This window comes from Apium graveolens, chromosome 11 (genome assembly GCF_009905375.1).
Source record: "Apium graveolens cultivar Ventura chromosome 11, ASM990537v1, whole genome shotgun sequence".
Classification (NCBI taxonomy): domain Eukaryota; kingdom Viridiplantae; phylum Streptophyta; class Magnoliopsida; order Apiales; family Apiaceae; genus Apium; species Apium graveolens.
In genome coordinates this window covers 126061612-126084836 of record NC_133657.1, presented here as the reverse complement: position 1 = coordinate 126084836, position 23225 = coordinate 126061612, and the positions used below count along the sequence as shown (strand labels likewise).

The 23225-nt window shown below is 31.4% G+C and overlaps 1 protein-coding gene and 1 long non-coding RNA gene across 2 annotated transcripts; both read left to right on the top strand.

Annotated features, from left to right (window-relative positions):
• Positions 1-1645: 1645 nt before the first annotated feature.
• LOC141696729 (magnesium/proton exchanger) lies at positions 1646-8726 on the top strand. The gene is made up of 9 exons (XM_074500850.1): positions 1646-1783; positions 2752-3194; positions 3556-3731; positions 4712-4830; positions 4959-5107; positions 5270-5397; positions 6839-7055; positions 7150-7279; positions 8336-8726. The coding sequence occupies exons 2-9, from the start codon at positions 2801-2803 to the stop codon at positions 8631-8633; spliced, it is 1611 nt and encodes a 536-aa protein (XP_074356951.1). The 5' UTR covers positions 1646-1783; positions 2752-2800; the 3' UTR covers positions 8634-8726.
• A 2126-nt stretch (positions 8727-10852) lies between these two features.
• LOC141697994 (uncharacterized) lies at positions 10853-12620 on the top strand. The gene is made up of 2 exons (XR_012564905.1): positions 10853-11188; positions 12388-12620. It is a non-coding gene; the product is annotated as an uncharacterized LOC141697994 (long non-coding RNA).
• Positions 12621-23225: the final 10605 nt, after the last annotated feature.

Here is a 23225-nt window from a genome sequence, read left to right as displayed (position 1 = left end):
AAGTTTAGTATTGTAGCACATTTCAGTCTCTGTATTTAAGTTATAATTCTTAGAAGTTGTGGGAAATTATAAGTCATGTTGACTACTAGTGGATATGCAAATAGGAGGGCTAATTGTAAATATTTTATGCCTTGTAATTTTGTATAAATGAAGTAGTATCAACTGATAGATTAAAGGCCTTCAACGGATGAGAAACAAAAGTTCAACGGATGTCTCTAAAACATCAACGGATAACATCCATCAACGGATAACATCCATCAACGGATGAGTGCATCAACGGATAAAGCTTCAACTGTTAAAGCATCAACGGATGTCACTAAAGCATCAACGGATAAAGCCATCAACGGATGAAAGCTTCAACGGATGCTCAGTTCCATAGCAGTTGATAGTGACAATTCATAAGCTGACAGAGACACATGGGTTGACAGAGACAATTGGAATGTGGTAGCCTCTTGGAGGAATCAAGAAAAAGCAGTATTTCCATTCTGGTGCAAACAAAAAAGTATTCAAAGATTTACAGATTATCTTAGATTGTATTGGATAGAGAAATGAAGAAGAAATATGTGAAGAACTATTTTATGATTGTATTTTATCTTTGTCTTCACTTGTAAACTTGGTGATATATAAACCAAGTTGCAGCTAGTAATTAGAAGTGAATTTTCCAGAGCTGTTTAGAAAAACATAGAGAGAAAATCATCTAGTTTGTACTAGGAAGCAGTTGTTAACAATTCTTTGTATCACAGATTTTTTGAAATACACATTTCCGGTGGAACAACAAATCCACCAGAAAAGTTTTTAAAGCCTTTGTGTTCTTTACATTTGTGTCTTGAATATACATCTGTCTGCACCTGCTCAAAGCAATTCACCCACATCTGTTCATCATACACTTAGCTTTTGAAACTGCTAAAATCTTGAAAAAGTTTTGAGATTTACATTCAACCCCATTCTGTAAATCTCATTGTTAGTTCCTTGGGAATAACAAACCCTTATCCGTATTTTTCATATCATATCGTGTCATGTTCACGTGTCCTGTACCAAATTGTCCGCTCTAAATAGGTCTGCCTGACTTTAAACAAAAAAAATTTCAATTCCATGCTACTTGTACCGTGGTTCGTTAATAACATGTGAGGAGCAGTGAGCACAATCTTATTTCCGGACTTTGTATCCAAAAAGGCCAAGGGAATTCAATATAGAACTGTATGCTCGGGATTCTCGTGCACTTTGCTGTTTGTTATGTATCACTTGAATTTTCTACGCCACTAAATTAATCTGTCACTCGAACACTGGTGTATTTATCATAAACTTATCAACTAGTAGGGCTCTTAATTATATTTATTGAATTTTTTTTAACAATGAAAAAAGTCGTATTTAGGGAAAAATTATACCAAAGTATCATTATAAACCAAATTTGAGTTATATATTAATTAATTATCTAACTATACCTTTTTTAGTAATGCTAACAACAAAGATTGATTGTTTGATTGTTTTTTTCTTGCTAAAAAAATGACTGATTACATTATTTAAAGATTTTTTTGAATAGCATTATTTAAAGATTAATAAATTTAAATATTTGTTTGGTTTTTATTATATTATTTTATTGAGGCAAGAGAAATATTAGATTCTCGAAACGGTTGCAAATACTGACATGAATGCATATAAAGAATAATTTTGGGAAGGGATTGGGGTATGATATCATATATCATTGCTAGGATCATATATACTCCTGCTCGTCCTCAGTAATCGCTACGATAGAGCTTCACTCTGGTCTATTGTATTTGTCCCGGTACGTACCTCCTCCAATTGCTGATAATTCATTTCCATTTACGCAACCAAATGTGTTAATAAAGCACTCTATATTACATATGTTTTGTGTATATTGTTTTGTTATTCTTTAATCGCTGCCACTTTGTTTTCTTATAACTGCTGAATTCTATAACATTTTTATTCATTTCCACATATCTGCGTAAATTGTTAATACCTCAATTGTTAACAAATTTTGTTTCGAACCATATTCGACTACTCGACTGAATGTGGTTTACTCGGTTAGACTTTACTGCCTTATGTGTTTATAGACGGGTTACTAGGTTACTTGCTCAAATTTTAACAACATTTGGAATCAAATTTAATCAAACAAGTAGCTAGTAATTAATCAAATACGGGAAAGTATACAAACTACAACTATATAGCAGTGACGCCCCAATTTTTTCTCGAATGCAAGCCGAAATTGCGGGAGTTATGAATTTGAATAGAATCTGACCTTGTGAATATTAGTAAATATTTGATAAATATGATGATAGTGTCACTCACATTAGAGACTTTTACCCAAATGTAAAACTAAAACAGGTCATTACTCATTAGTGTAAGATTGAAGATGCGATTTTGTGATTATTGCAGTGTTAGTAATTACACATCTTATATCTAGTTACAACATTACAATCATTTCAAATGTTTTAAAGAATTATTATCTGTATGTTTCTAGTGAAATTTATACTCTGTTGATTTTCTTGACTCTTAACTTCAATGCATAGTTATAGTCATTGCTATTTACATATTAAGGATTATTTAACTTAAAATGATCTAGTAACTTTAGTAACCTTATGCTTAAGAGCTAAGCCATGAAACACGGTTGATTACATCTTCATCTACATTATTGTATTACATTTGTGCATTTTGAATATAGTTCCACGATTCTATTTTAGATGTTGAATAATAATCTCAGACATTTATTTTTTTGTGGCACATTATTTACAGATTGTTGCAGGTGTTTCATGTTTGGCCTGTGAGGTTCCAACTTTCCAGGATGACCACAGCGCATAATCAAACCGCTGAGGTCACTCTTGGAATATCTAATACACTTGCACATCCAACATGTGAATCCTACGTAGTGTTCAGGGGTGAAGCTACCCTTCCAGTTTGGTTTAGAACATTTCTGTATTTTCTTGCCGTTGCTTACTGTTTTATTGGTTTGTCAGCCATAACTGGTCGATTTTTCCGGTCTATGGAAAATGTTGTCAAGCAAACCCGTAAAGTTGTAGAGATAGATCCTTACACAAAAACAGAAACTGTGAGATACGAGAAGGTTTGGAATTACACAATTGCTGACATTAGCCTGCTGGCTTTTGGGACTAGTTTCCCTCAAATCTCTCTAGCTACTATTGACACAATACGTAATATTGGAAACTTGTACGCTGGAGGTTGGCTTAATATCTATTTCACCCTTTAGATTGTATCTTAATGTACTAATTATATTTTTCTTATGAATATTAATTTATCAAGTATGAAATGCTGCTACTTAGCTTACTTCAATACTCACAACCTCTCTTCCTGAATGGCTGAATCCTCTGTATATCATACCATGGCAAAGACACATGAATAATATCTGTTATTTTATCAATATTCTTAAAGTATCTATTATAGTTTTAACTATATTGAACATATAGAACTGTATCTTTGTTCGGAATATCTTAACATCTATGTTAATGCATACGTTATAAAGGGTGATTTGAAAAGGAGAATGCTTGCATGATTAATGTTTTAAATCTTATTAATACATAGGCCTGGGCCCTGGGACACTTGTTGGTTCTGCTGCGTTTGACCTGTTTCCTATCCATGCTGTTTGCGTTGTGGTTCCAAAAGCTGGAGAACTGAAAAAGATATCAGATTTAGGAGTTTGGCTTGTAGAGCTCTTTTGGTCTTTCTGGGCCTATATTTGGCTATACATTATCTTAGAGGTATCATGGTACTCAATTTCTTGTTTTTTTTGTATTGCTCAAAATGAACTATAGATTGTTGAATATCTATTATGGAAATGGCTCAGCAATTATTTTGTGACAAATATATTCATTTTTTATTTACTTAATTTGCTATAATGTACAGATTATATCTTGTCTTTGATTTATTCTTATTATACGGTATAAATAGTAATTTAACTCGTTTTTGCTTAATTATCAAGACTTCGCATCGGCAGAAAGGCGATAAACTATGTATAGGCGCTCAGTCTTCCTTGATTATAGCGGTGTAGGAAATGCCTTCTGGGTTCTGGGTATCCATAGGCGTCTAAGTGTCCACTGATCAGATTAGGTGTCCAAGTATATATCTAGATTGATTATTTCCTTCATGTGTAATTTGCCTTTTCTTATTTTGGTTTGCAAGGTATTTTTAGAAGTCACACTATTAACATGAACCATTACAATTGAATCCTTGTAATCAATAATAAGAGGCTTAGTGTTAATTCACCTAAAGGATGCATAGGCGAGCGCCTTACCATGCTTACCTCCCAGGCTTTCTCGGCTTACTATGCCTTTAAGTAATAAGCTTTGTTATATGGAGCGAAATACAATTATGCGAATATCGCTTTTGCTTTCTGCTATATATGATTGTATTTCAGTGTTAAAAATCTTCTTGTCACTATATTTTTGCTGAATGATTTGTTGGCCTCTTCTGTTTTTAAGATTTAAGCTTCGGAGTTATAACTCTATTGATGAAAATTGGTCATATATCTTAAATTACACATATTGCATTACAGGACAATAACTTAAATTGGTCATATAATTAAGATTTTAATATGAGTTCAAATTGCATTCTCTAATGTCATTTGGTTATGAACTCAGAAATCCGTTGCTGACTTAACTCAAATAGCCTGTTGCTTAATCATTGATTCTAGCCGGACGTGACACAGGCTTAATAATGCAAATGTTTTATTTAAATGTAGGTGTGGACACCAAATGTTATCACCCTCTGGGAGGCTGCCTTGACAGTACTGCAGTATGGGTTATTACTGCTACATGCGTATGCTCAAGACAAACGGTGGCAATATGTTTCACTTCCCCTGTAGGTTTATTCTTTTTACATTGATTGGTTTATGCACATTTTTCTGAATTCTAAGATGAAAAGTGTAGTTTTAGTTGGGGAAGCTTTCCAATTAAAATACTGCTTGCATGGATGCTGTTATTTCTCAGAGAGAAAGCAGAAAGGCCAGATGAGTGGGTGCCACCTGAGGTTGATCCAATCAAAGATAACAGAAAGTTTGATGAGTATTTAATGATGCCTGAAGATGAAAGCACAGGAATTGTTGACATATTTTCCGTCCATTCAGCGAGTGGAACAGGTAACCTTTAATTATGTTATCAATACTGTAGTGTGGTCAGTAAGAAAGCTATACCTATGTTCCTCGGACTCGGGTGGAAGTGTCTGACATGGATAAACATAGTTATCGACTCATCTATCAATCATTGTCTAAAATCTCTCTTTATCGAAGTATAAATTGCAGGTCATGTGTATCAAAACGTGTTTGATAGTGATGTGGCTAGATCCTGTGAACAAGGTAGCAAAGATATCACTTCCGAAGATATGCATCTTCTCTCCATATGGAAGCAGCAATTTTTCGATGCATTAATGGTACCACATCTTTCGCTATGTATGTTAAATGTTTCTTACTCCCTCTGTCCCAATTTAGCTGTATCGTTTGACCTTTTAGGGTCAAATTGACCCAACTTTGACTGAAAATTAAAAACTTACTTTCCTAATTTTAAGAAACTGAAAATACCTTTTAAATTAGATTAGATTTAGTTTCTAATGATGTATAATTTTTATAATTTTTTTTTTCAATTATATAATATATGTGAATTTATAGTCAAGTACTTATATGAGCTCTTCTGTGGACAATAACATAGTACTAATATTTTACCATTTTCAATGTTACTTCAATATTTCAATGAATTAGAAGGCTACTTAAGATTATCACAGACTGGACTTGTGCTCTTAAGTTCTAAGTTTAGTCTTCTCTCTCAGTATACTCTACTGGCCCTAAGAACTTGTCCACTTCTCTGTTAATTTTTGGACCTTAAAGTGGACAAAAACTTTGGTGCAGCCAGTGTGTTAATATACAGGAAAGTCTAAGTTAGTGGACAAAAACTTTGGTGCAGCCAGTGTGTTAATATACAGGAAAGTCTAAGTTAGTGGACAAAAACTTTGGTGCAGCCAGTGTGTTAATATACAGGAAAGTCTAAGTTAGGAGGCTTATGCTTCTGCTCATGATTATATTGTAATTTGGGTTAGTATCCATTTTTACCTTGCTGGCCCATTCTTGAGGTTTCAGTTTTTTTTTTCCAATTTGTGGTCGACGATTAGAGCTTTGATCCACAATTCCTGCTTGGTCAGATTTGTAAAATGCCCCTCTAAATGTAGTACCTTAGCAATCAAAGTGTGTTACTGAGGACTAGGAGCTTCCAATGCTTTCCTCTATGATTAATTATTCTTGAGTTCTCATTTTGATTAAATTAATGAATGCAAGTGCAACTATGTGAGAATCCAATCTGAGTGGAAGCTAGTATATTGACAGTAGAGTGCTACCAAAGGAATCAGATATGATCATCAAATTTATTTTTATGTTTAATTGAGATTCCTTTTTAAAAAAAAACCTAGACACAATACAATCTTCTTCAGAGCATGCTTCACAGCCACAGAAGAGTGGAGTCTATCATTCAGTCTAATTTATGATCAAGTTAAGAAGGTATCTGCCTTTTTTCTTTTGAAAAGCTGTATTTCTTCTGTCAAGCAACCTAAATATGATTGTGAATATCTCTTTTTACTAATATATATCATGCCAATCTGCATGGATACAACCTTAAAAGTGAGGCACATTTTTTGTGACTAGTCACTATAGTCATGTATTTTTCTTCACATTGGTAAAGTAAAATTAAAAACTTCTTAAGTGTACTTTCAGGCATACTTCATCCTGTATTTAAAAGTACTTCTTGTAAACTCCGCCTTGTTTATCTGCCTTTAAATAGTAGTCAAACTCAAATTTGTAGATACTGATCTCATCTTCATGAAACAGTCGGACAGCAGTGGACCGAAAAATTCAGAGAACAAATACTTGCATTATGCTAGAATCTGGTGGCAGTCACTTCTTGCACCATGGAGATTTCTGTTTGCGGTTGTGCCTCCCTATCAGATTGCTCATGGATGGGTTGCCTTCATTTCTTCACTAATTTTTATTAGCGGGATTGCTTATATTGTCACAAAGCTCAGTGATGTAATAAGCTGTGTCACAGGTTTTAGTCTTCACTGGATGAATCCTAGTTAACTTTATTTAAGTTGAAGCTTTGGCTAGTGGCATTCTTTTATTTACTTAAACTTTAAATGCAGGAATAAATGCTTATGTCATAGCATTTACTGTATTAGCTAGTGGAACTTCATGGCCAGATTTAGTGGCAAGCAAGATTGCTGCTGAGCGTCAGCTAACAGCAGACTCGGCCATAGCAAACATTACTTGCAGGTATTACACAGAAAAACAATATATAATTATGGCCTTCCATTACAAAAAAAAATACTTGCATACTTCATTGTTTTGTGAACATAGTACTTGTAAAGATATTTAGTGGCTTAACCTACTACACAGAAATCATATGTTAAGTGTGAATAGTTTAATTCTGTGTAAGGGATTCTATATTAGGAGAAATTAATCGTTAAGGCAAAAGTAATTTGAACATGGAAAATTATTAGTGGAACACATAATACTGATAAGATTCCAACCATTTGTTATCTAGTCATTTAATTGAAGACTAAATCATTTGTTTAAATCAAAGCAATCTTTCTGTTTGACAAATGCAAAACACCGAGTCACTGATTAGTGTTTAGGTTGCTTTTGTAAAGTGCAAGTTATTTGTACATGATGAGAGTTTTCTGATTGCACCTTGGCAAATAAGCAGTCTCACAAAATTATTACTCCCTCTGCTGCAATACTTTCCATTGTAGAGTATTGTTGTTGTTTCGAGACTAATAGCTTTTTCTCTTACCTTCGAAGTGCAGTTAATGTTATTCCATTCACCGTATTTCCTTGTTTGATAATTAGTATAGCCGTTAATTCTTTGGCTATTCATTTGACTAGTAGGGGTATTCTGTATAAAACAACTTGCATCTATACTTGTGAAGTAATTGATACACTGGTCTGTTAGAAAAGTAGATATTTGCAAACAGACTGAGTAGTTATAAAAATAGTAATTGATACACTGGTCTGTTAGAAAAGTAGATATTTGCAAACAGAGGGAGTAGTTATTAAGAATTCACTAAGAATTCACGAGGTAAAACTTCTTGCTAAGATAACTTTATCAGGTAAATTTGAGTTATCTGTGACAAACCAGTTCTCGTACTTCCTCTTTATTTCTTTATCCAACTATCAAAAATTAAGATCTCCACCGAAACTGAAGTTCATGGACTTGTTGTTTTTATACCACTGAATTGTGTTCTTCAACAATGGCTGGTAATTTTAACTATAAAATTACATAAAATACTACTAGTCATAAACTGAAGATATATTTTGTTTTATCTGCAGCAACTCGGTGAACATATACGTGGGCATTGGTGTTCCATGGCTCATCGACACACTGTACAACTTCATAGCATACAGGAAGCCTTTACAAATCCAGAACGCCAATGGACTTAGTTTCTCTTTGCTCGTCTTTTTTGCAACTTCTTTCGCCTGTATTGTTGTTCTGGTTTTCAGGCGTCTAATATTAGGAGCGGAACTCGGAGGACCCAGATTCTGGGCGTGGGTTACATGTGCTTATTTCATGTTGCTTTGGGTTATTTTTGTTGTAGTATCATCCCTTAAAGTGTCTGGCATCATTTAAATTTTGCAAGGTGAACCCTGTAATCCAAACTGGCATTCTGCTTTTCTCTAATATGATAGAACTTGAAAGTAATAGATAAAAATTTAAAATATCTGGAAATTACTATTACTTGGAAATATCAAAATGTTAATATCTATACTAAATTATAATAACCCTAACTGGAATGAAATATAATTTGGTTCAACGGTTATCTCCTATTTTGGTTATTAAAAATAAAAAATAAATAGTATTATATTTATATACTATATTATAATAGACAAACATTAAAAGTTTGGTAGTTGGTCGGTCGGTACTTGCTGAAATTACTTAATTACCCTTAATCATTCTAATTCAGAATTAGAATTAAATTTCAATTCTAATTCTAATTGATAATGAAGTCAACTCACTCTATTGTTTTCCAATTTCAATTCTATTTTATAACGAACTCTATATCATTATAATTTATATTAAATTCAACTTCTTCTACTAGTTTAAATTTTAATTCATATCGAGTTTTATATTATTCTGATTTAATATTTCGGGCTAAATTAAATTTAAGCACACATAATTTTTAAGATTTACCTGATATATAATGTGACTCAGGTTAAGATAAAATAATAATACTAACAATCCCCCCAAAAATTATATTAATGAATTTGGATAAACAAAATAATATATTTTACTTATACATGATAAAAAAATACATTATACAATTGATTGAGACTAACACAGAACTAAAATAAAAATATAATTCGACCAACAAAAATAAAATCATATATACTAATTATCCAATCTAAAATAAAATTATCTTATTGATCCAGACTTTTAAAAAATAAAAATAAAAAATAAAATTAAGTAGTTTGATTTGGCCGGTGTATTGGACATTGGTCTAAAATAAAATAATGTAAATCACTGATACGGGATAAATCAAATTAATACTACACTAAGTATAATTCGTATCTATTGATATGAACTTAAAAATCAAATTTTAATTAAAACATAAATATTTTTTTTAAATACACATAAAATTATCAATAAAAATCATATATACTAATTATCCAATCTAAAACAAAATTATCTTATCGATCCAGACTTTAAAAAAATAAAAAATAAAAATAAAAATAATTAGTTTGATTTGGTCGGTATATTGAGCATTGGTCTAAAATAAAATAATGTAAACCACTGATACGAGATAAATCAAATTAATACTACACTAAATATAATTCTAAGTATAATTCGTATCTACTAATATGAACTTAAAAATCAAATTTTAATTAAAACATAAATTTTAAAATACACATAAAATTATCAATAAAACTATATCGTTCAATCATTAATATTGTATTTTTCAAATATCTTTTATCGAATTATAGTTAATCGATTAAGTAATCAACATGCTAAAATAATATTTTTTTAAGGTCCCAACATAATGGAGACATAATATTTTTATCCTCAATAAAATAATAATTTCGTTATAATAATATTTCAATATCTTACCAATGTTATCACTTTAATTAAGTTTAAATGTTCTAAAGAAGTTATGAATATATACGTCTACTAATATAATTATCATAAAGTCATATCTTTAAAATTTTAAATGAACAAAATTAAGAATTGAATTCAATATATATTTTTAAAAAAATATATAATATTAAAAAAACTGTGTGATCCGATGGTGTATCGCACGGATTCTAAGCTAGTACAACTAAATTGCTCAACTATTAGATACAATCTTCTTATCTTCCTGAATTACCACAACTTATCATTATCCTTCTGACATACACCAGTATAAATACAGATTTTTACCAATTATTTTTACTTTTTAATTATAAATTTATAATTATTATATATTTGAATAAATATATTAAAAGATAAATAAAAATTTTAAAAATATTTAAATATTAATGGAAACTCGCACATCGCAAGCTAGTATGCTGCAAATTAGAACATCAGAGAAATCATATGTAGTTTTGTTTTTTTTTGCAGTTTAGAAAGTTGTCTAACAAATGTGTTAGTTCTTGTCTTACTCACCAAGGAGAGCAAGAGGTCTAATTCTGGCGGAGCAAGAGATGGAATTCTGGCGTGTACGTGTATTAATTAAAAAAAAAACAGTCTACCAAATCTTATTACAGAGTTCAATATAATTATTTTTATTTTATTTCAATTTAATTGTATACAGTAGTATAAGATTTTTTTAAAGGTGACCCAGACCCAAGAAAAAGATTTTATCTTGGAGAACAAGTTAGACAATTGGTAGCCCACACAGATACAAACACACAATATCAATATATATCCTCTCATACATTATAGGGGGTTTATTCACAAGATCTTCGTGTAAAACCCTGAAAATTTTGCTTCAGAAAACAGCTGGTTCTAAAGTGCTAGAGACAACAACAACAATGTCAGGATTCTCGTGTATCGTTAAAAATGTGAAGCTGGTGTTGGGAGTAACGAAATTTGTGGCATACAGCTCAGCTGCCGGGTATGCGGTGGCGCGTAACATGGGTCTACCGGCGACTGCTGCAGAGGTTGCCTTGTTGGACAAGATCAGAGCCCAACTGTGTGATTGTCATAAGGTTTAAACTTTAAACCCTTCATCTTAATATTCTAGTACTAAATTCGATAAATTCATGTTCTTTTGTTAGGCTCGATAAATACTCACACACACACCCGCATGCTTGACCTCGATTTTGAATTATTTGTTAATGTTTTGTATGTTAAACTAAACTAACTATGACAGATATAATTATCTGTAACAGTTGTGCATTTATTTGGAATTTAGATATATATGGTGGAATTGTAACATTAGGTGGTGCATGGATATTATGTGTGCTTTAGCTGTAGACTGATCTCTGCTTTCAACTTTCAAGTACCTTGGTTTCTGATCAAATTAAAGCAGGGGCGGAACTAGGGGGACTAGAGTATGCCCCGGTCCCCACTAATTGTCAAAATTCACCGAAGTTTTAGTGTAAATTTTTGAAAATTATGAAACAATTTGGTCACTGTCTCACTGATCAAAACATACAGAGTACAGACTTGTATTATCACACTCAAATTGGGAGATAACCTTGGTTGGGGATGGGCCTTTTTTCATCAATCCGGAGAAGTTGAATTAATCATGGCTCCTCCTCAATCTAATCTTGTCTGGGTGCTAGATCCAGAACGAATTTGCTAGATCCATCTCTTCTTAATTATCTTCTCTGTTGCTTGATATGGTCCCTCGATTACTCGGTACCACCTCAAGGCACACTTATGCTGAACCCTTTCTAAATCACTATTCGCTTCAGATTATTGTTCTCCAGGGTTTTTGGTGGTCAATCTGTTCCTCTGCCAATGTTACATATTGAATTCTGATGATTTGGCTCTGGTTTATTATTTTCCTATTGCAATGTATTAGAATATAGTTTCGATTCCCATTAATCGGGATCAAATCCCTTCATTCAAACTACATGTTAATGTTGGACTGCTCTTCTTATATTAGATAATTATGATTTGCACTCTTTTATTCTTTTCAAAGGCAAAATTCTCAGCACAGATTTGAATCAAATTATCGTTAACACAGATTAAACATCTGCATCTAGTAAAACAAGTTATAACTTAAATTTTTGACACCATATGTTTCCAACAGAATATACAATGATTTCTTTAAGGCCCCTACCACTGCAAGTTTGATCAAATTTACAAGTATTTTGCTTAGGAAGAGTTCATTACTTCCTTTTTTTTCTTTTTTCCAAACACTGTAACCTTGTTATTCTTGAATTGTTTTTGGTTACAGGGAAAGAGCGAAAGGCTGGACGCGGGAGAGGGAAATTAGTTAGTTAACCCTGAAGCTAAATGTAGTAAGGGTACAATATGCTTATTAGGGGGTGACTATAGGATTTAGCGATTTAGTATGAATTAAGTTATGTTCAATACTGTTTGTATTCGATGTTACTGAGCTACTGATGTTTATTGACAAGGTTTGTCAGGTTAGTAACAATACTCTAATCGAAACTGAGTATTGCATTATGTTAGTTGCATAGTGATCAATATATATATTTATCCTGGTTAATTTAGAAGTCCCTCACTGCATGCTCTAGCCAGATTCTTCCTGGTAAAGTTTTCTGCCCTCGTTACAATATCGCAGTCCACATACGATAAATTACTAACAGGTCGTGGTTATGTTGAGTTCTTTCCAGGGTATCCATTTCATATTCACAGGTTTGGACAGTTTGGGTTGACAATCGATATTAAAGCTGATTCATCCCATTTATTAGTGTTAGATGAATCTTTTCATCAGAAAATTGAAGTCTAAAATGACTTTCAAGATTTAAAATTTTTAGCACTCCCCAATTTTTTGGTGATTGCTCCGGCTCAAATCCCCTGTTACACAATCGCATAGTTCTGGAGCAACTGCAAGATAGAAATAGAAATTTACCGCAGAAATCCCAAATCATGAAACTCTTAGGTACGAATGTGGATAAGTTTGAGGATTAATTAACAAGTTACTGGACAATAATTATGATACAAGACAATGCAACAATACATTCAAAGTTATTATTATTGCTCATGCTGGAAAATGTTTTATAACATATTAATTGACTTTGACTCTGCATAAATCTAACATTTTCCTTTTTCAAGAGAGGAGCTACAGGATAAAATATAACTTTGCCTTTCTGGTACACTTTACCCTGACAGGATACAAGGGCTGACTAGTCAATTTTACATGCTTTGGAGCTCGTTTGAGGGGAACAAAATAGTAAGATATAAGACATCATATCCATGCTAAATATCATATTAAACACTAACGGTATCATGTATACAGTACACTGCCTCCACTCCCCATATTCTCTTTCACTAACTGTTAAAGTCTTTTGTGATTAAATCTTCGTGTTTTTCGTACCTCTCTGCCAATTGCATGACACGAACAACTATCTAATGTTCCCACATTACGACTGTAAATCAACTGTTATGCCCAATATTAAATCATATTCTATGCTTATCTTAATTGGTTTCAGTACGGTGCCAAGATATATATATATATATATATATATATATATCAATATATAAACATATGTCCCCGTTGAACACTTTACCTCGGGTACATGTTTTCAATGCCAGGCTTGAGTGTGACAGATGAGCTGGGACAACCGCTACAAGCTCCTTGCATTCTTAGCTTAAACTATTCCAGATTCTCTAAACAAGGAAACCATATATAAAATCCTACACCGACTATCTAATTATTGACTGTATCAACCAATGAAAGTTAACTTATGGATCAAAACCTATGTACTCCATATCTCCACCATCATCTTGCACAGATGCTCGACTTCTCATTTCTAATAGTTCTTTGATCATTGCAACAGTTTCTTTATCATCCTCGAAAATCAAACATGACAATGGTCATATGAGATATTAATAAGATATTCTTAATAAATTTAAGGCTTAATAATTTTTTTACCCTTAAAGTATACAGTATTATAGTCATTAGACTCAAATAATTGAATTCGTACCTTTTAACTCTCAAGGTATGAGATTTCTTAATTTTTAACCATTTTTACCGTCACCGGTATAGATCGGAGGGAAAAAAGATATTTCATCCTTCTCCGAATTATTCCGTTATGGGTTAAAATATACATATCATAACTTTAGGGTGAAAAGTTACATATTAATATACATTAAGGATTAACTGATATGTACAAATTATTTTATGAAATTTATAATATTTTTGTATAAACTAATTTGGAACTCGGAATAAAAATAAATAAATAAATAAAGAGTTCGCAATTCAAGAGCATAATACTAGCATCCCACTAACATCCCAGCCTCCCAGATAGAGCTGGCCAAACGAGCGGTTTGGCTCGGCTCGTTCGTAATTCGGCTCGTCAAAATTCGTATAATTCGGCTCGTAAACGAACGAATAATTATTCGGCTCAAACCGTCTACTCTAACGAACCGAACACGAATAGCATTTGAGGAAACCGGAACCGGCCCGGAACCGGCTCGGCCCGGACCGGATAATTCGTAACCGAACAAAAAATCTGAAAGCAGGTGAACCGCGAATAATTCATTCGGCCCGCGAATTATTCGTTCGTCTGAATACAACAGGCACGCTAATTATTCGTTCGTTCATTCGTTCGGCCCATGTATTTGTAGAATTTGTTAGATTTTGTATTTTATTTAAAATGTAAACACGGTTTGTTCCGTTTTTCTAAAGAGGAGTCATCTCGAATCAATTGTAACATTTTTTATAATTAATAAAATTTATAGAGGTACTGTCCTCTTTTCCTTCTGTAACATACTAATTTATTTTTCAAAAACTAACTTTTTAAAAATACGATTAAAAATAAAATTTTACTAATCTAATAATATAATGTTAATCGATGATAATCTTTTTCAATATAAGAAAATAGAGCTGGCCAAACGAGCGGTTTGGCTCGGCTCGTTCGTAATTCGGCTCGTCAAAATTCGTATAATTCGGCTCGTAAACGAACGAATAATTATCCGGCTCAAACCGTCTACTCTAACAAACCGAACACGAATAGCATTTGAGGAAACCGGAACCGGCCCGGAACCGGCTCGGCCCGGACCGGATAATTCGTAACCGAACAAAAAATCTGAAAGCAGGTGAACCGCGAATAATTCATTCGGCCCGCGAATTATTCGTTCGTCTGAATACAACAGGCACGCTAATTATTCGTTCGTTCATTCGTTCGGCCCATGTATTTGTAGAATTTGTTAGATTTTGTATTTTATTTAAAACTAGCATAATAACCCGTGCGAGGCACGAGTCATTTTTTAGAGTTTTTTTATGCATCATGCAATTATAATGTTTTTAGAGCAACTCCAACAATATCCTTATATAGGCTCTTGAGTCAAATTTTGAAGAAATGAAGATAAAATTTATCTCCAACAAGCTCCATGTCCCCCTCTATAACATTAGCGCTGTGTTCCAGAAACTTTTTTTAGTGAGAAAAGAAAAGAAATGTAAAGAATACATTTCTTCAGCTTGTTCCCGAACAATTTTTATGAAAGAAAGGAAAAGAATGCTGCAGATTTGGGAAGAAGTTTTCTTTATTTTTGTCTTCAAAATCTTCTTCCCACTTTGGAAAAGATTAGGAGAGAAAGGAAAATTGATTATTTTCTATTCTTTTCTTTTCCACCCTAGATTCGGGAACAAAGCGTAGGAGTTTCGAATGTTTTCTCACTTTTAGAAGTTAATATTCCATCAACTATTATTATATTATATATTTTTGACCCGTTATTTTATATATAATGAATGAATATAAATATGGTAGTAAATATACGTTTAAAACGAAACGATTAAACTTAATCTGTAGAATGTCGTTAGTATGTTTACAAATAAAAAGCTAAAAATTAACATATATGTTGAATACAGAGTTGACCAAAATCTTGAATTTTATTTAAATAAATTAAATGTACTGTTCTATATTATTACTGAGTTCACTACTAACTTACAATTAACTTACTCAATTTAAAAAGATAAAAAATGCATAACTGAAGTCAGAATGACTAGCAATCATAATATACAATAATGTAAAATTTACATTATTGTTAATATTAAAGTTGATTTTAATGAAAAATATTAGTTTTTAAAATTTAACATATGTATGTATGGGAAAATATTAGTTTTTTTATTTACACTACTGTTAACAAAGTAAGATTAAGTTATATGTGTGTGTGTTAGCATGTAAATGATTGTATGTTATATCTCTTAGTAAATTATGATGGTTTCAATTAATTATATGCTAAATACCTGATTTATGTACATGTATAATCATTATTAACATCTATTGGGACAATTGATTACTTAAATATCATGTATTTATAATTATTCAAAAATTAAAATTATGTAATAGATAAATTGCTATAATTTATATATGGTATTCACATTATCACTGACAAACAATCTATATCTATTTTTTACGCAACTGGGTATCAATCATGATTGTAACATAAAAATGAATTATATATTTTAAGACTTATTATTGATATTCATGATTTATTTTAAGAATTCGAAAGAAATATTGTATTTATATCGTTATTTAAACCATTTTTAAGTTTCTTTCATTACGACTCCAATATTTTTTCATATAATAATTTGATAACATTTTATACTATTCTCCTAAAATTAAAAAATTTCAGTTTTATAAAGTTTTATAAAAATCAGTTGAATTGGTTGTTTCCTTCAAATTATTGAACAATATATGTTTTTTTCCTTAAATAATATAAAATGCATTGAATCAAATGCTACAGTATAGTATAGATATAACTTTTATTTGAATAATTCAAAATATTAAAATAATTCAAAATATTTGTACAATATTATCTTGATCAATGAATATTGCTGATCTAAAAGAATTCTTTTTAAAAATTAGTTTTTTTAAAATGAAAAATGAAAAATAAATCGATTTAATATATCATCATAGTTTTAAAAAATCTCGTGAGATCTCATTTCAAATTTCAAATTTCAAATATTCTTAAAATTGGGACAAATTCCAAAAATAATAATGCGTTACCAGTGAAGTTAGTAATTTTAATATAAATAATCAATTGACTTGATCCTATAAAGACCTCAAACACATTAATTTATATTAACATAAGATATTAAAAAATTTCACATTATTGGTAAGATATTCTCGCCGAACTTGTAATTTAAATTTACTAAACGTAGAATGTGACGATGTTTTTCGGCCGAGTCATGTAGTCAAATTTCGAGTTTTAAACAATGGGCCAAGTTCTAAAATGCATTGACTCATTATAATTCGAACTTATCTAAATATGTAATACCAATATAGATTATTTATATATAAGCGATTCTATTTTCAATATTTTAAAAAAATTATATATGTACATTTTAATTGCTTTTTATAATAAAAAAATATGTTAAAAATATATGAGATATATTTTCAAACTAAAAAATGATTAATAAATAGGATAATAATTCATTTATGTATTATGCCTAATTTTATATCTGGAATTCAATATTTAACTGTACAAATATTCAACTAACTATCCTTTTTTTAGAATTCAAGTAAGTATCTTTAAAGTTAAATAAAATATTTATTTAGCACACTTACATATTATGTGTATGATAAAAAATATATGTGACAATATGGTGTAGTGGTAAGAGGTTGTGTAGTTGAATGAAATAACTTGAGTTTGATTCCCACGAAACACATCTTTTATATAAATATTAAAAATAGGGGTAATTTAGTCTTTTTAATGAGACTTTTTAATCTCATGAAATTATACCATTGTTCTTCTATTATATATAGAAGAGATGTAAACACGGTTTGTTCCGTTTTTCTAAAGAGGAGTCCTCTCGGATCAATTGTAACATTTTTTATAATTAATAAAATTTATAGAGGTACTGTCCTCTTTTCCTTCTGTAACATACTAATTTATTTTTCAAAAACTAACTATTTAAAAATACGATTAAAAATTTAAATTTTACTAATCTAATAATATAATGTTAATCGATGATAATCTTTTTCAATATAAGAAAATGTAAATAAAAAACAGAAAACCAAAAAAAAATAAAATAAAAACAGCAATTCACAGAAACATAAATGTAAAAATGTAGTTGACTGTACAAATAAAAAGCAAAACATAAAAAAATGTAGTACATTGTACAATTAAAAAACAAAATATAAAATAATTTACTACACTGTACAACAGTCAGCACTCAGTAGTACAGGAGCTCACAAAACACAAACACAACTCTATTCATTATTCGCCTATTCATTCATTGTTCGCCTGTTAATTCGTTTATTCGCCAGAACGCCAAATTCATTTTATTCGCGAGCCGTTCACGATTACATTTCCTGTCTAACCGGCCCGGCACGACAAGGCACACACAGATATACGTGTCGTCCACGAGTTACCTGAGTAGTGAACCGGCCCGCCAGGAATTCGGCCCGACCCGCACGGACCGACCGTTGGCCGGCTCTATAAGAAAATGTAAATAAAAAACAGAAAACCAAAAATAAAATAAAATAAAATAAAAACAGCAATTCACCGAAACATAAATGTAAAAATGTAGTTGACTGTACAAATAAAAAGCAAAACATAAAAAAATGTAGTACATTGTACAATTAAAATACAAAACATAAAATAATTTACTACACTGTACAACAGTCATCACTCAGTAGTACAGGAGCTCACAAAACACAAACACAACTCTATTCATTATTCGCCTATTCATTCATTATTCGCCTGTTAATTCGTTTATTCGCCAGAACGCCAAATTCGTTTTATTCGCAAGTCGTTCACGATTACATTTCTTGTCTAACCGGCACGGCACACACAGATATACGTGCCGACCACGAGTTACCCGAGTAGTGAACCGGCCCGCCAGGAATTCGGCCCGGCCCGCATGGACCGACCGTTTGGCCGGCTCTACTCCCATGTATTTTGTCTGGTAGTAGATCTCTCTAATTTTATTCATGTGAAGTGAAGCCTTTCACGTAAGGAATAATTTCTGTCCAGATTCATGTCATGTACGTAGTTCAGGTGCATAGCAATAGAGGGGTGAGGGAGGCAGCTAGATGAATGAACCAGGGCCATGAGTTGATTAAAAGTAAAAGATAATTTCCGACATATTATTTCTGCTACCTGTGAAATTTCTATATATCAGAAGATAGTATTTTTCAACTTCTAATTACAGATTCGTGGTGACAGACAAGACAGTAACACATTCAATTTCGGCTTTTGGTAGAAAGAAAGGTTAGCTTATCCGTTTTATTAAATAAAAGAAAGTTATATATCTTCATAATATTATAGTGAGCATACTGTAAGCCATAGTTTATTCACATCACTGAAATATAATTATACAAAATTGTAAAGTAATAATATTTTGTGTTCAAGGTCATCGGCATAGACTAATATCTATTGAAATTGTTTATGTTGCAAGGACCTAATCACTGTTTAACAATTAGCCGCATAATTGCATTATTATTTTTTTAGGTTGAAAACACTACAAGAAAATAAGGCTAAATACAACCGCACAAATACAACTGACATCAAATTCAACCGTTTTCGGTTGAAATTAAGGGCGCGGCTAAATACAACCGCATGCGATCGTATTTATATACGATCGTATTTACGAGGTCGAATTTAGTACTAATTACAACCGAATAAATACAACCGTATTTATATACAACCGTATACAGTTAAGTTTAGGCGTGCTCCTAAATTCAACCGCATTCAGTCGAATTTAGCCTTACTAATTACAACCGAATAAATACAACTGTATTTATATGCAACCGTGTACGGTTGAGTTTAGCCGTGCTCCTAAATTCAACCGCATTCGGTCGAATATAGCCTTGCCAAAAAATGGAGGGAATTTTCCCGCCAGCGAATTTCGTACTAAATTCAACCGATTTCGGTCGAATTATTTTTAAAAATGGCGGAAAATTTCTGGAAAAAATATAGAATAAAATTTACAAGAAATTTATATTTTAGTTCTAGCAAAACAGATTATTATGGTATTTAGATATTTATCGTTCAATTAATAATTATAGTTTGAGTTTCTAAAATTTATTTTAAAAAAGAAAACCAAATATATTTAATTTTTTCTAAAATTTTTGTCATATCACTAAAATATACAGATCTTGACATCCGTACGGTTGGATTATTCATTAATATTTTTAAAAATATAGAATCATCAATATGAGATTAAACACTAGTTAGAAGTACGGGTCAAATTACTAGTTGACTGTTAAAAAAGTAAACCAAATATATTTATTTTTTTCTAAAATTTTTATCATATCACTAAAATATACAGATCTTGACATCCGTATGGTTGGATCATTCATTAATATTTTTAAAAATATAGAATCATCAATATGAGATTAAACACTAGTTAGAAGTACGGGTCAAATTACTAGTTGACTGTTAAAACAACAAACCAAATATATTTATTTTTTTCTAAAATTTTTATCATATCACTTAAATATACAGATCTTGACATCCGTATGGTTGGATCATTCATTAATATTTTTAAAAATATCGAATCATCAATATGGAATTAAACACTAGTTAGAAGTACGGGTCAAATTACTAGCTGACTGTTAACAAAACAAACCAAATATATTTATTTTTTTCTAAAAATTTTGTCATATCACTAAAATATATAGATCTTAATATCCGTATGATTGGATCATTCATTAATATTTTTAAAAATATCGAACAATCAATATGGAATTAAACACTAGTTAGAAATACGGGTCAAATTAATAGTTGACTGTTAAAAAAGCAAACCAAATATATTTGTTTTTTTCTAAATTTTTTATCATATCCTTAAAATATACAGATCTTGACATCCGTACGGTTGGATCATTCATTAATATTTTTAAAAATATCAAATCATCAATATGGGATTAAACACTAGTTAGAAGTACGGGTCAAATTACTAGTTGACTGTTAAAAAAGTAAACCAAATATATTTATTTTTTTCTAAAATTTTTGTCATATCACTAAAATATACAGATCTTGAAATCCGTACGGTTGTATCATTCATTAATATTTTTAAAAATATAGAATCATCAATATGGGATTAAACACTAGTTAGAAGTACGGGTCAAATTACTAGTGCACTGGTAAAAAAGCAAACCAAATATATTTATTTTTTCCTAAATTTTTTATCATATAACTAAAATATACAGATCTTGACATCTGTATGGTTGGATCATTTATTAATATTTTTAAAAATATAGAATCATCAATATGGGATTAAACACTAGTTGGATGTACGGGTCAAATTACTAGTTGACTGTTAAAAACGCAAACCAAATATATTTATTTTTTTCTAAATTTTTTATCATATCACTAAAATATACAGATCTTGACATCCGTACGGTTGGATCATTCATTAATATTTTTAAAAATATCAAATCATCAATATGGGATTAAACACTAGTTTGAAGTACTGGTCAAATTACTAGTTGACTGTTAAAAAAGCAAACCAAATATATTTATTTTTTTCTAAATTTTTTGTCATATTACTAAAATATACAGATCTTGACATCCGTACGGTTGGATCATTCATTAATATTGTTAGATATATTTGATAATGTCATGGCTAATATGATTTATGTTTAGTTTTCAGATCTTACTTAAACTGGATAAATCAGTACTTACTGGAAGTCAGGACTTAAGGATATCAGTACTTATATTATCAGGAGATAATCATCAGAAGATGGATATCAGAACTTAAGTACTGAAGGACGTTCAGATAAGGACATCAGCTGATTAAAGGAAAGAAGATCGAGACAAACATAAGAAGAGATATGCATGAAGAAGGAATTCTATGAAGAATAGAATACTTGGAAGAAAAGATATCTGATTGATATATTTTAGGAAGCAGAATTATATTCCATATTAATTAGCGATTATCTTGTAACTGTGTAGTAAATAAACACATACATAGGGTTTACACTATAAGTGTTATCATATTCGAGATGATTATTCATTGTAACCCTATCAGCTCTCGTGATATTTGTTCATCACTGAGAGGTAACAATTCCATACTGTAACAGAGTTTATTGTTTCAATAAAGTTTGTTTTCTGTTACTTGAGTTATTAAAGTTCGATTTGATTGTACTTTACACTGTATTCACCCCCTCTACAGTGTGTGTGAGACCTAACAAGTGGTATCAGAGCCTATCTGTTAACGCACAAACAGTTTAAGATCCAAACACAATCATGTCTGACACAGAAACTCCAACTAAGCCCACCAAAACTGAAGAACCTCCAAAGACACAAATTCAAAGTCGGTATGAAACCGTCAGAGTTCCCATATTGAGACCATCTGAATATGCCATATGGAAGGTGAGGATGACCATGTTTCTGGAAGTTACAGATCCAGAATATCTTGATAGAATCAAGGAAGGACCTCACAAACCAACCAAGCTCGCAGTTGCAATTGCAGGTGAAGCAGCAAAGACTGTACCAAAGGAGAAGAGTGATTACAGTGCTGAAGATATCGCATCAATTGCTAAGGATGCTAAGGTACGACACTTACTGCATAGTGTCATTAATAATGTAATGTCAAACAGGGTAATTAACTGCAAGACTGCAAAGGAGATATGGGATGCTCTGGAAACAAGGTGTCAGGGAACTGATACAATTAAGAAGAACAGGAAGACAATACCACTCAAGAGTATGAACACTTTGACTCAAAGGCTAATGAGTCATTGACTGATTTATATGATAGATTTGTCAAACTCTTGAATGATTTGTCACTGGTTAATAAGGAGTATAATCTTGAAGATTCAAACCTTAAATTCCTGTTAGCTCTTCCTAAATGCTGGGATTTGAAGGCTACAACAATAAGAGACAACTACAATCTTGATGAAACAACTCTTAATGAAATTTATGGAATGCTCAAGACTCATGAACTTGAGATGGAACAAAGAAGCAAGAGGAAAGGAGGAAAGTCAAGGACAGTTGCTCTAAAGACTGAAGAAGAATCCCCCAAGGCAGCTACCTCAAGGAAAGACAAGAGTAAAGCTCTTTTCGCAAAGTCTGATACTGAGTCATCAAGTTCTGAAAGTGATGATGACTCAGAATCTGAAAGCTTTCCTGAGACTGATGCTTATGAGGAGATGA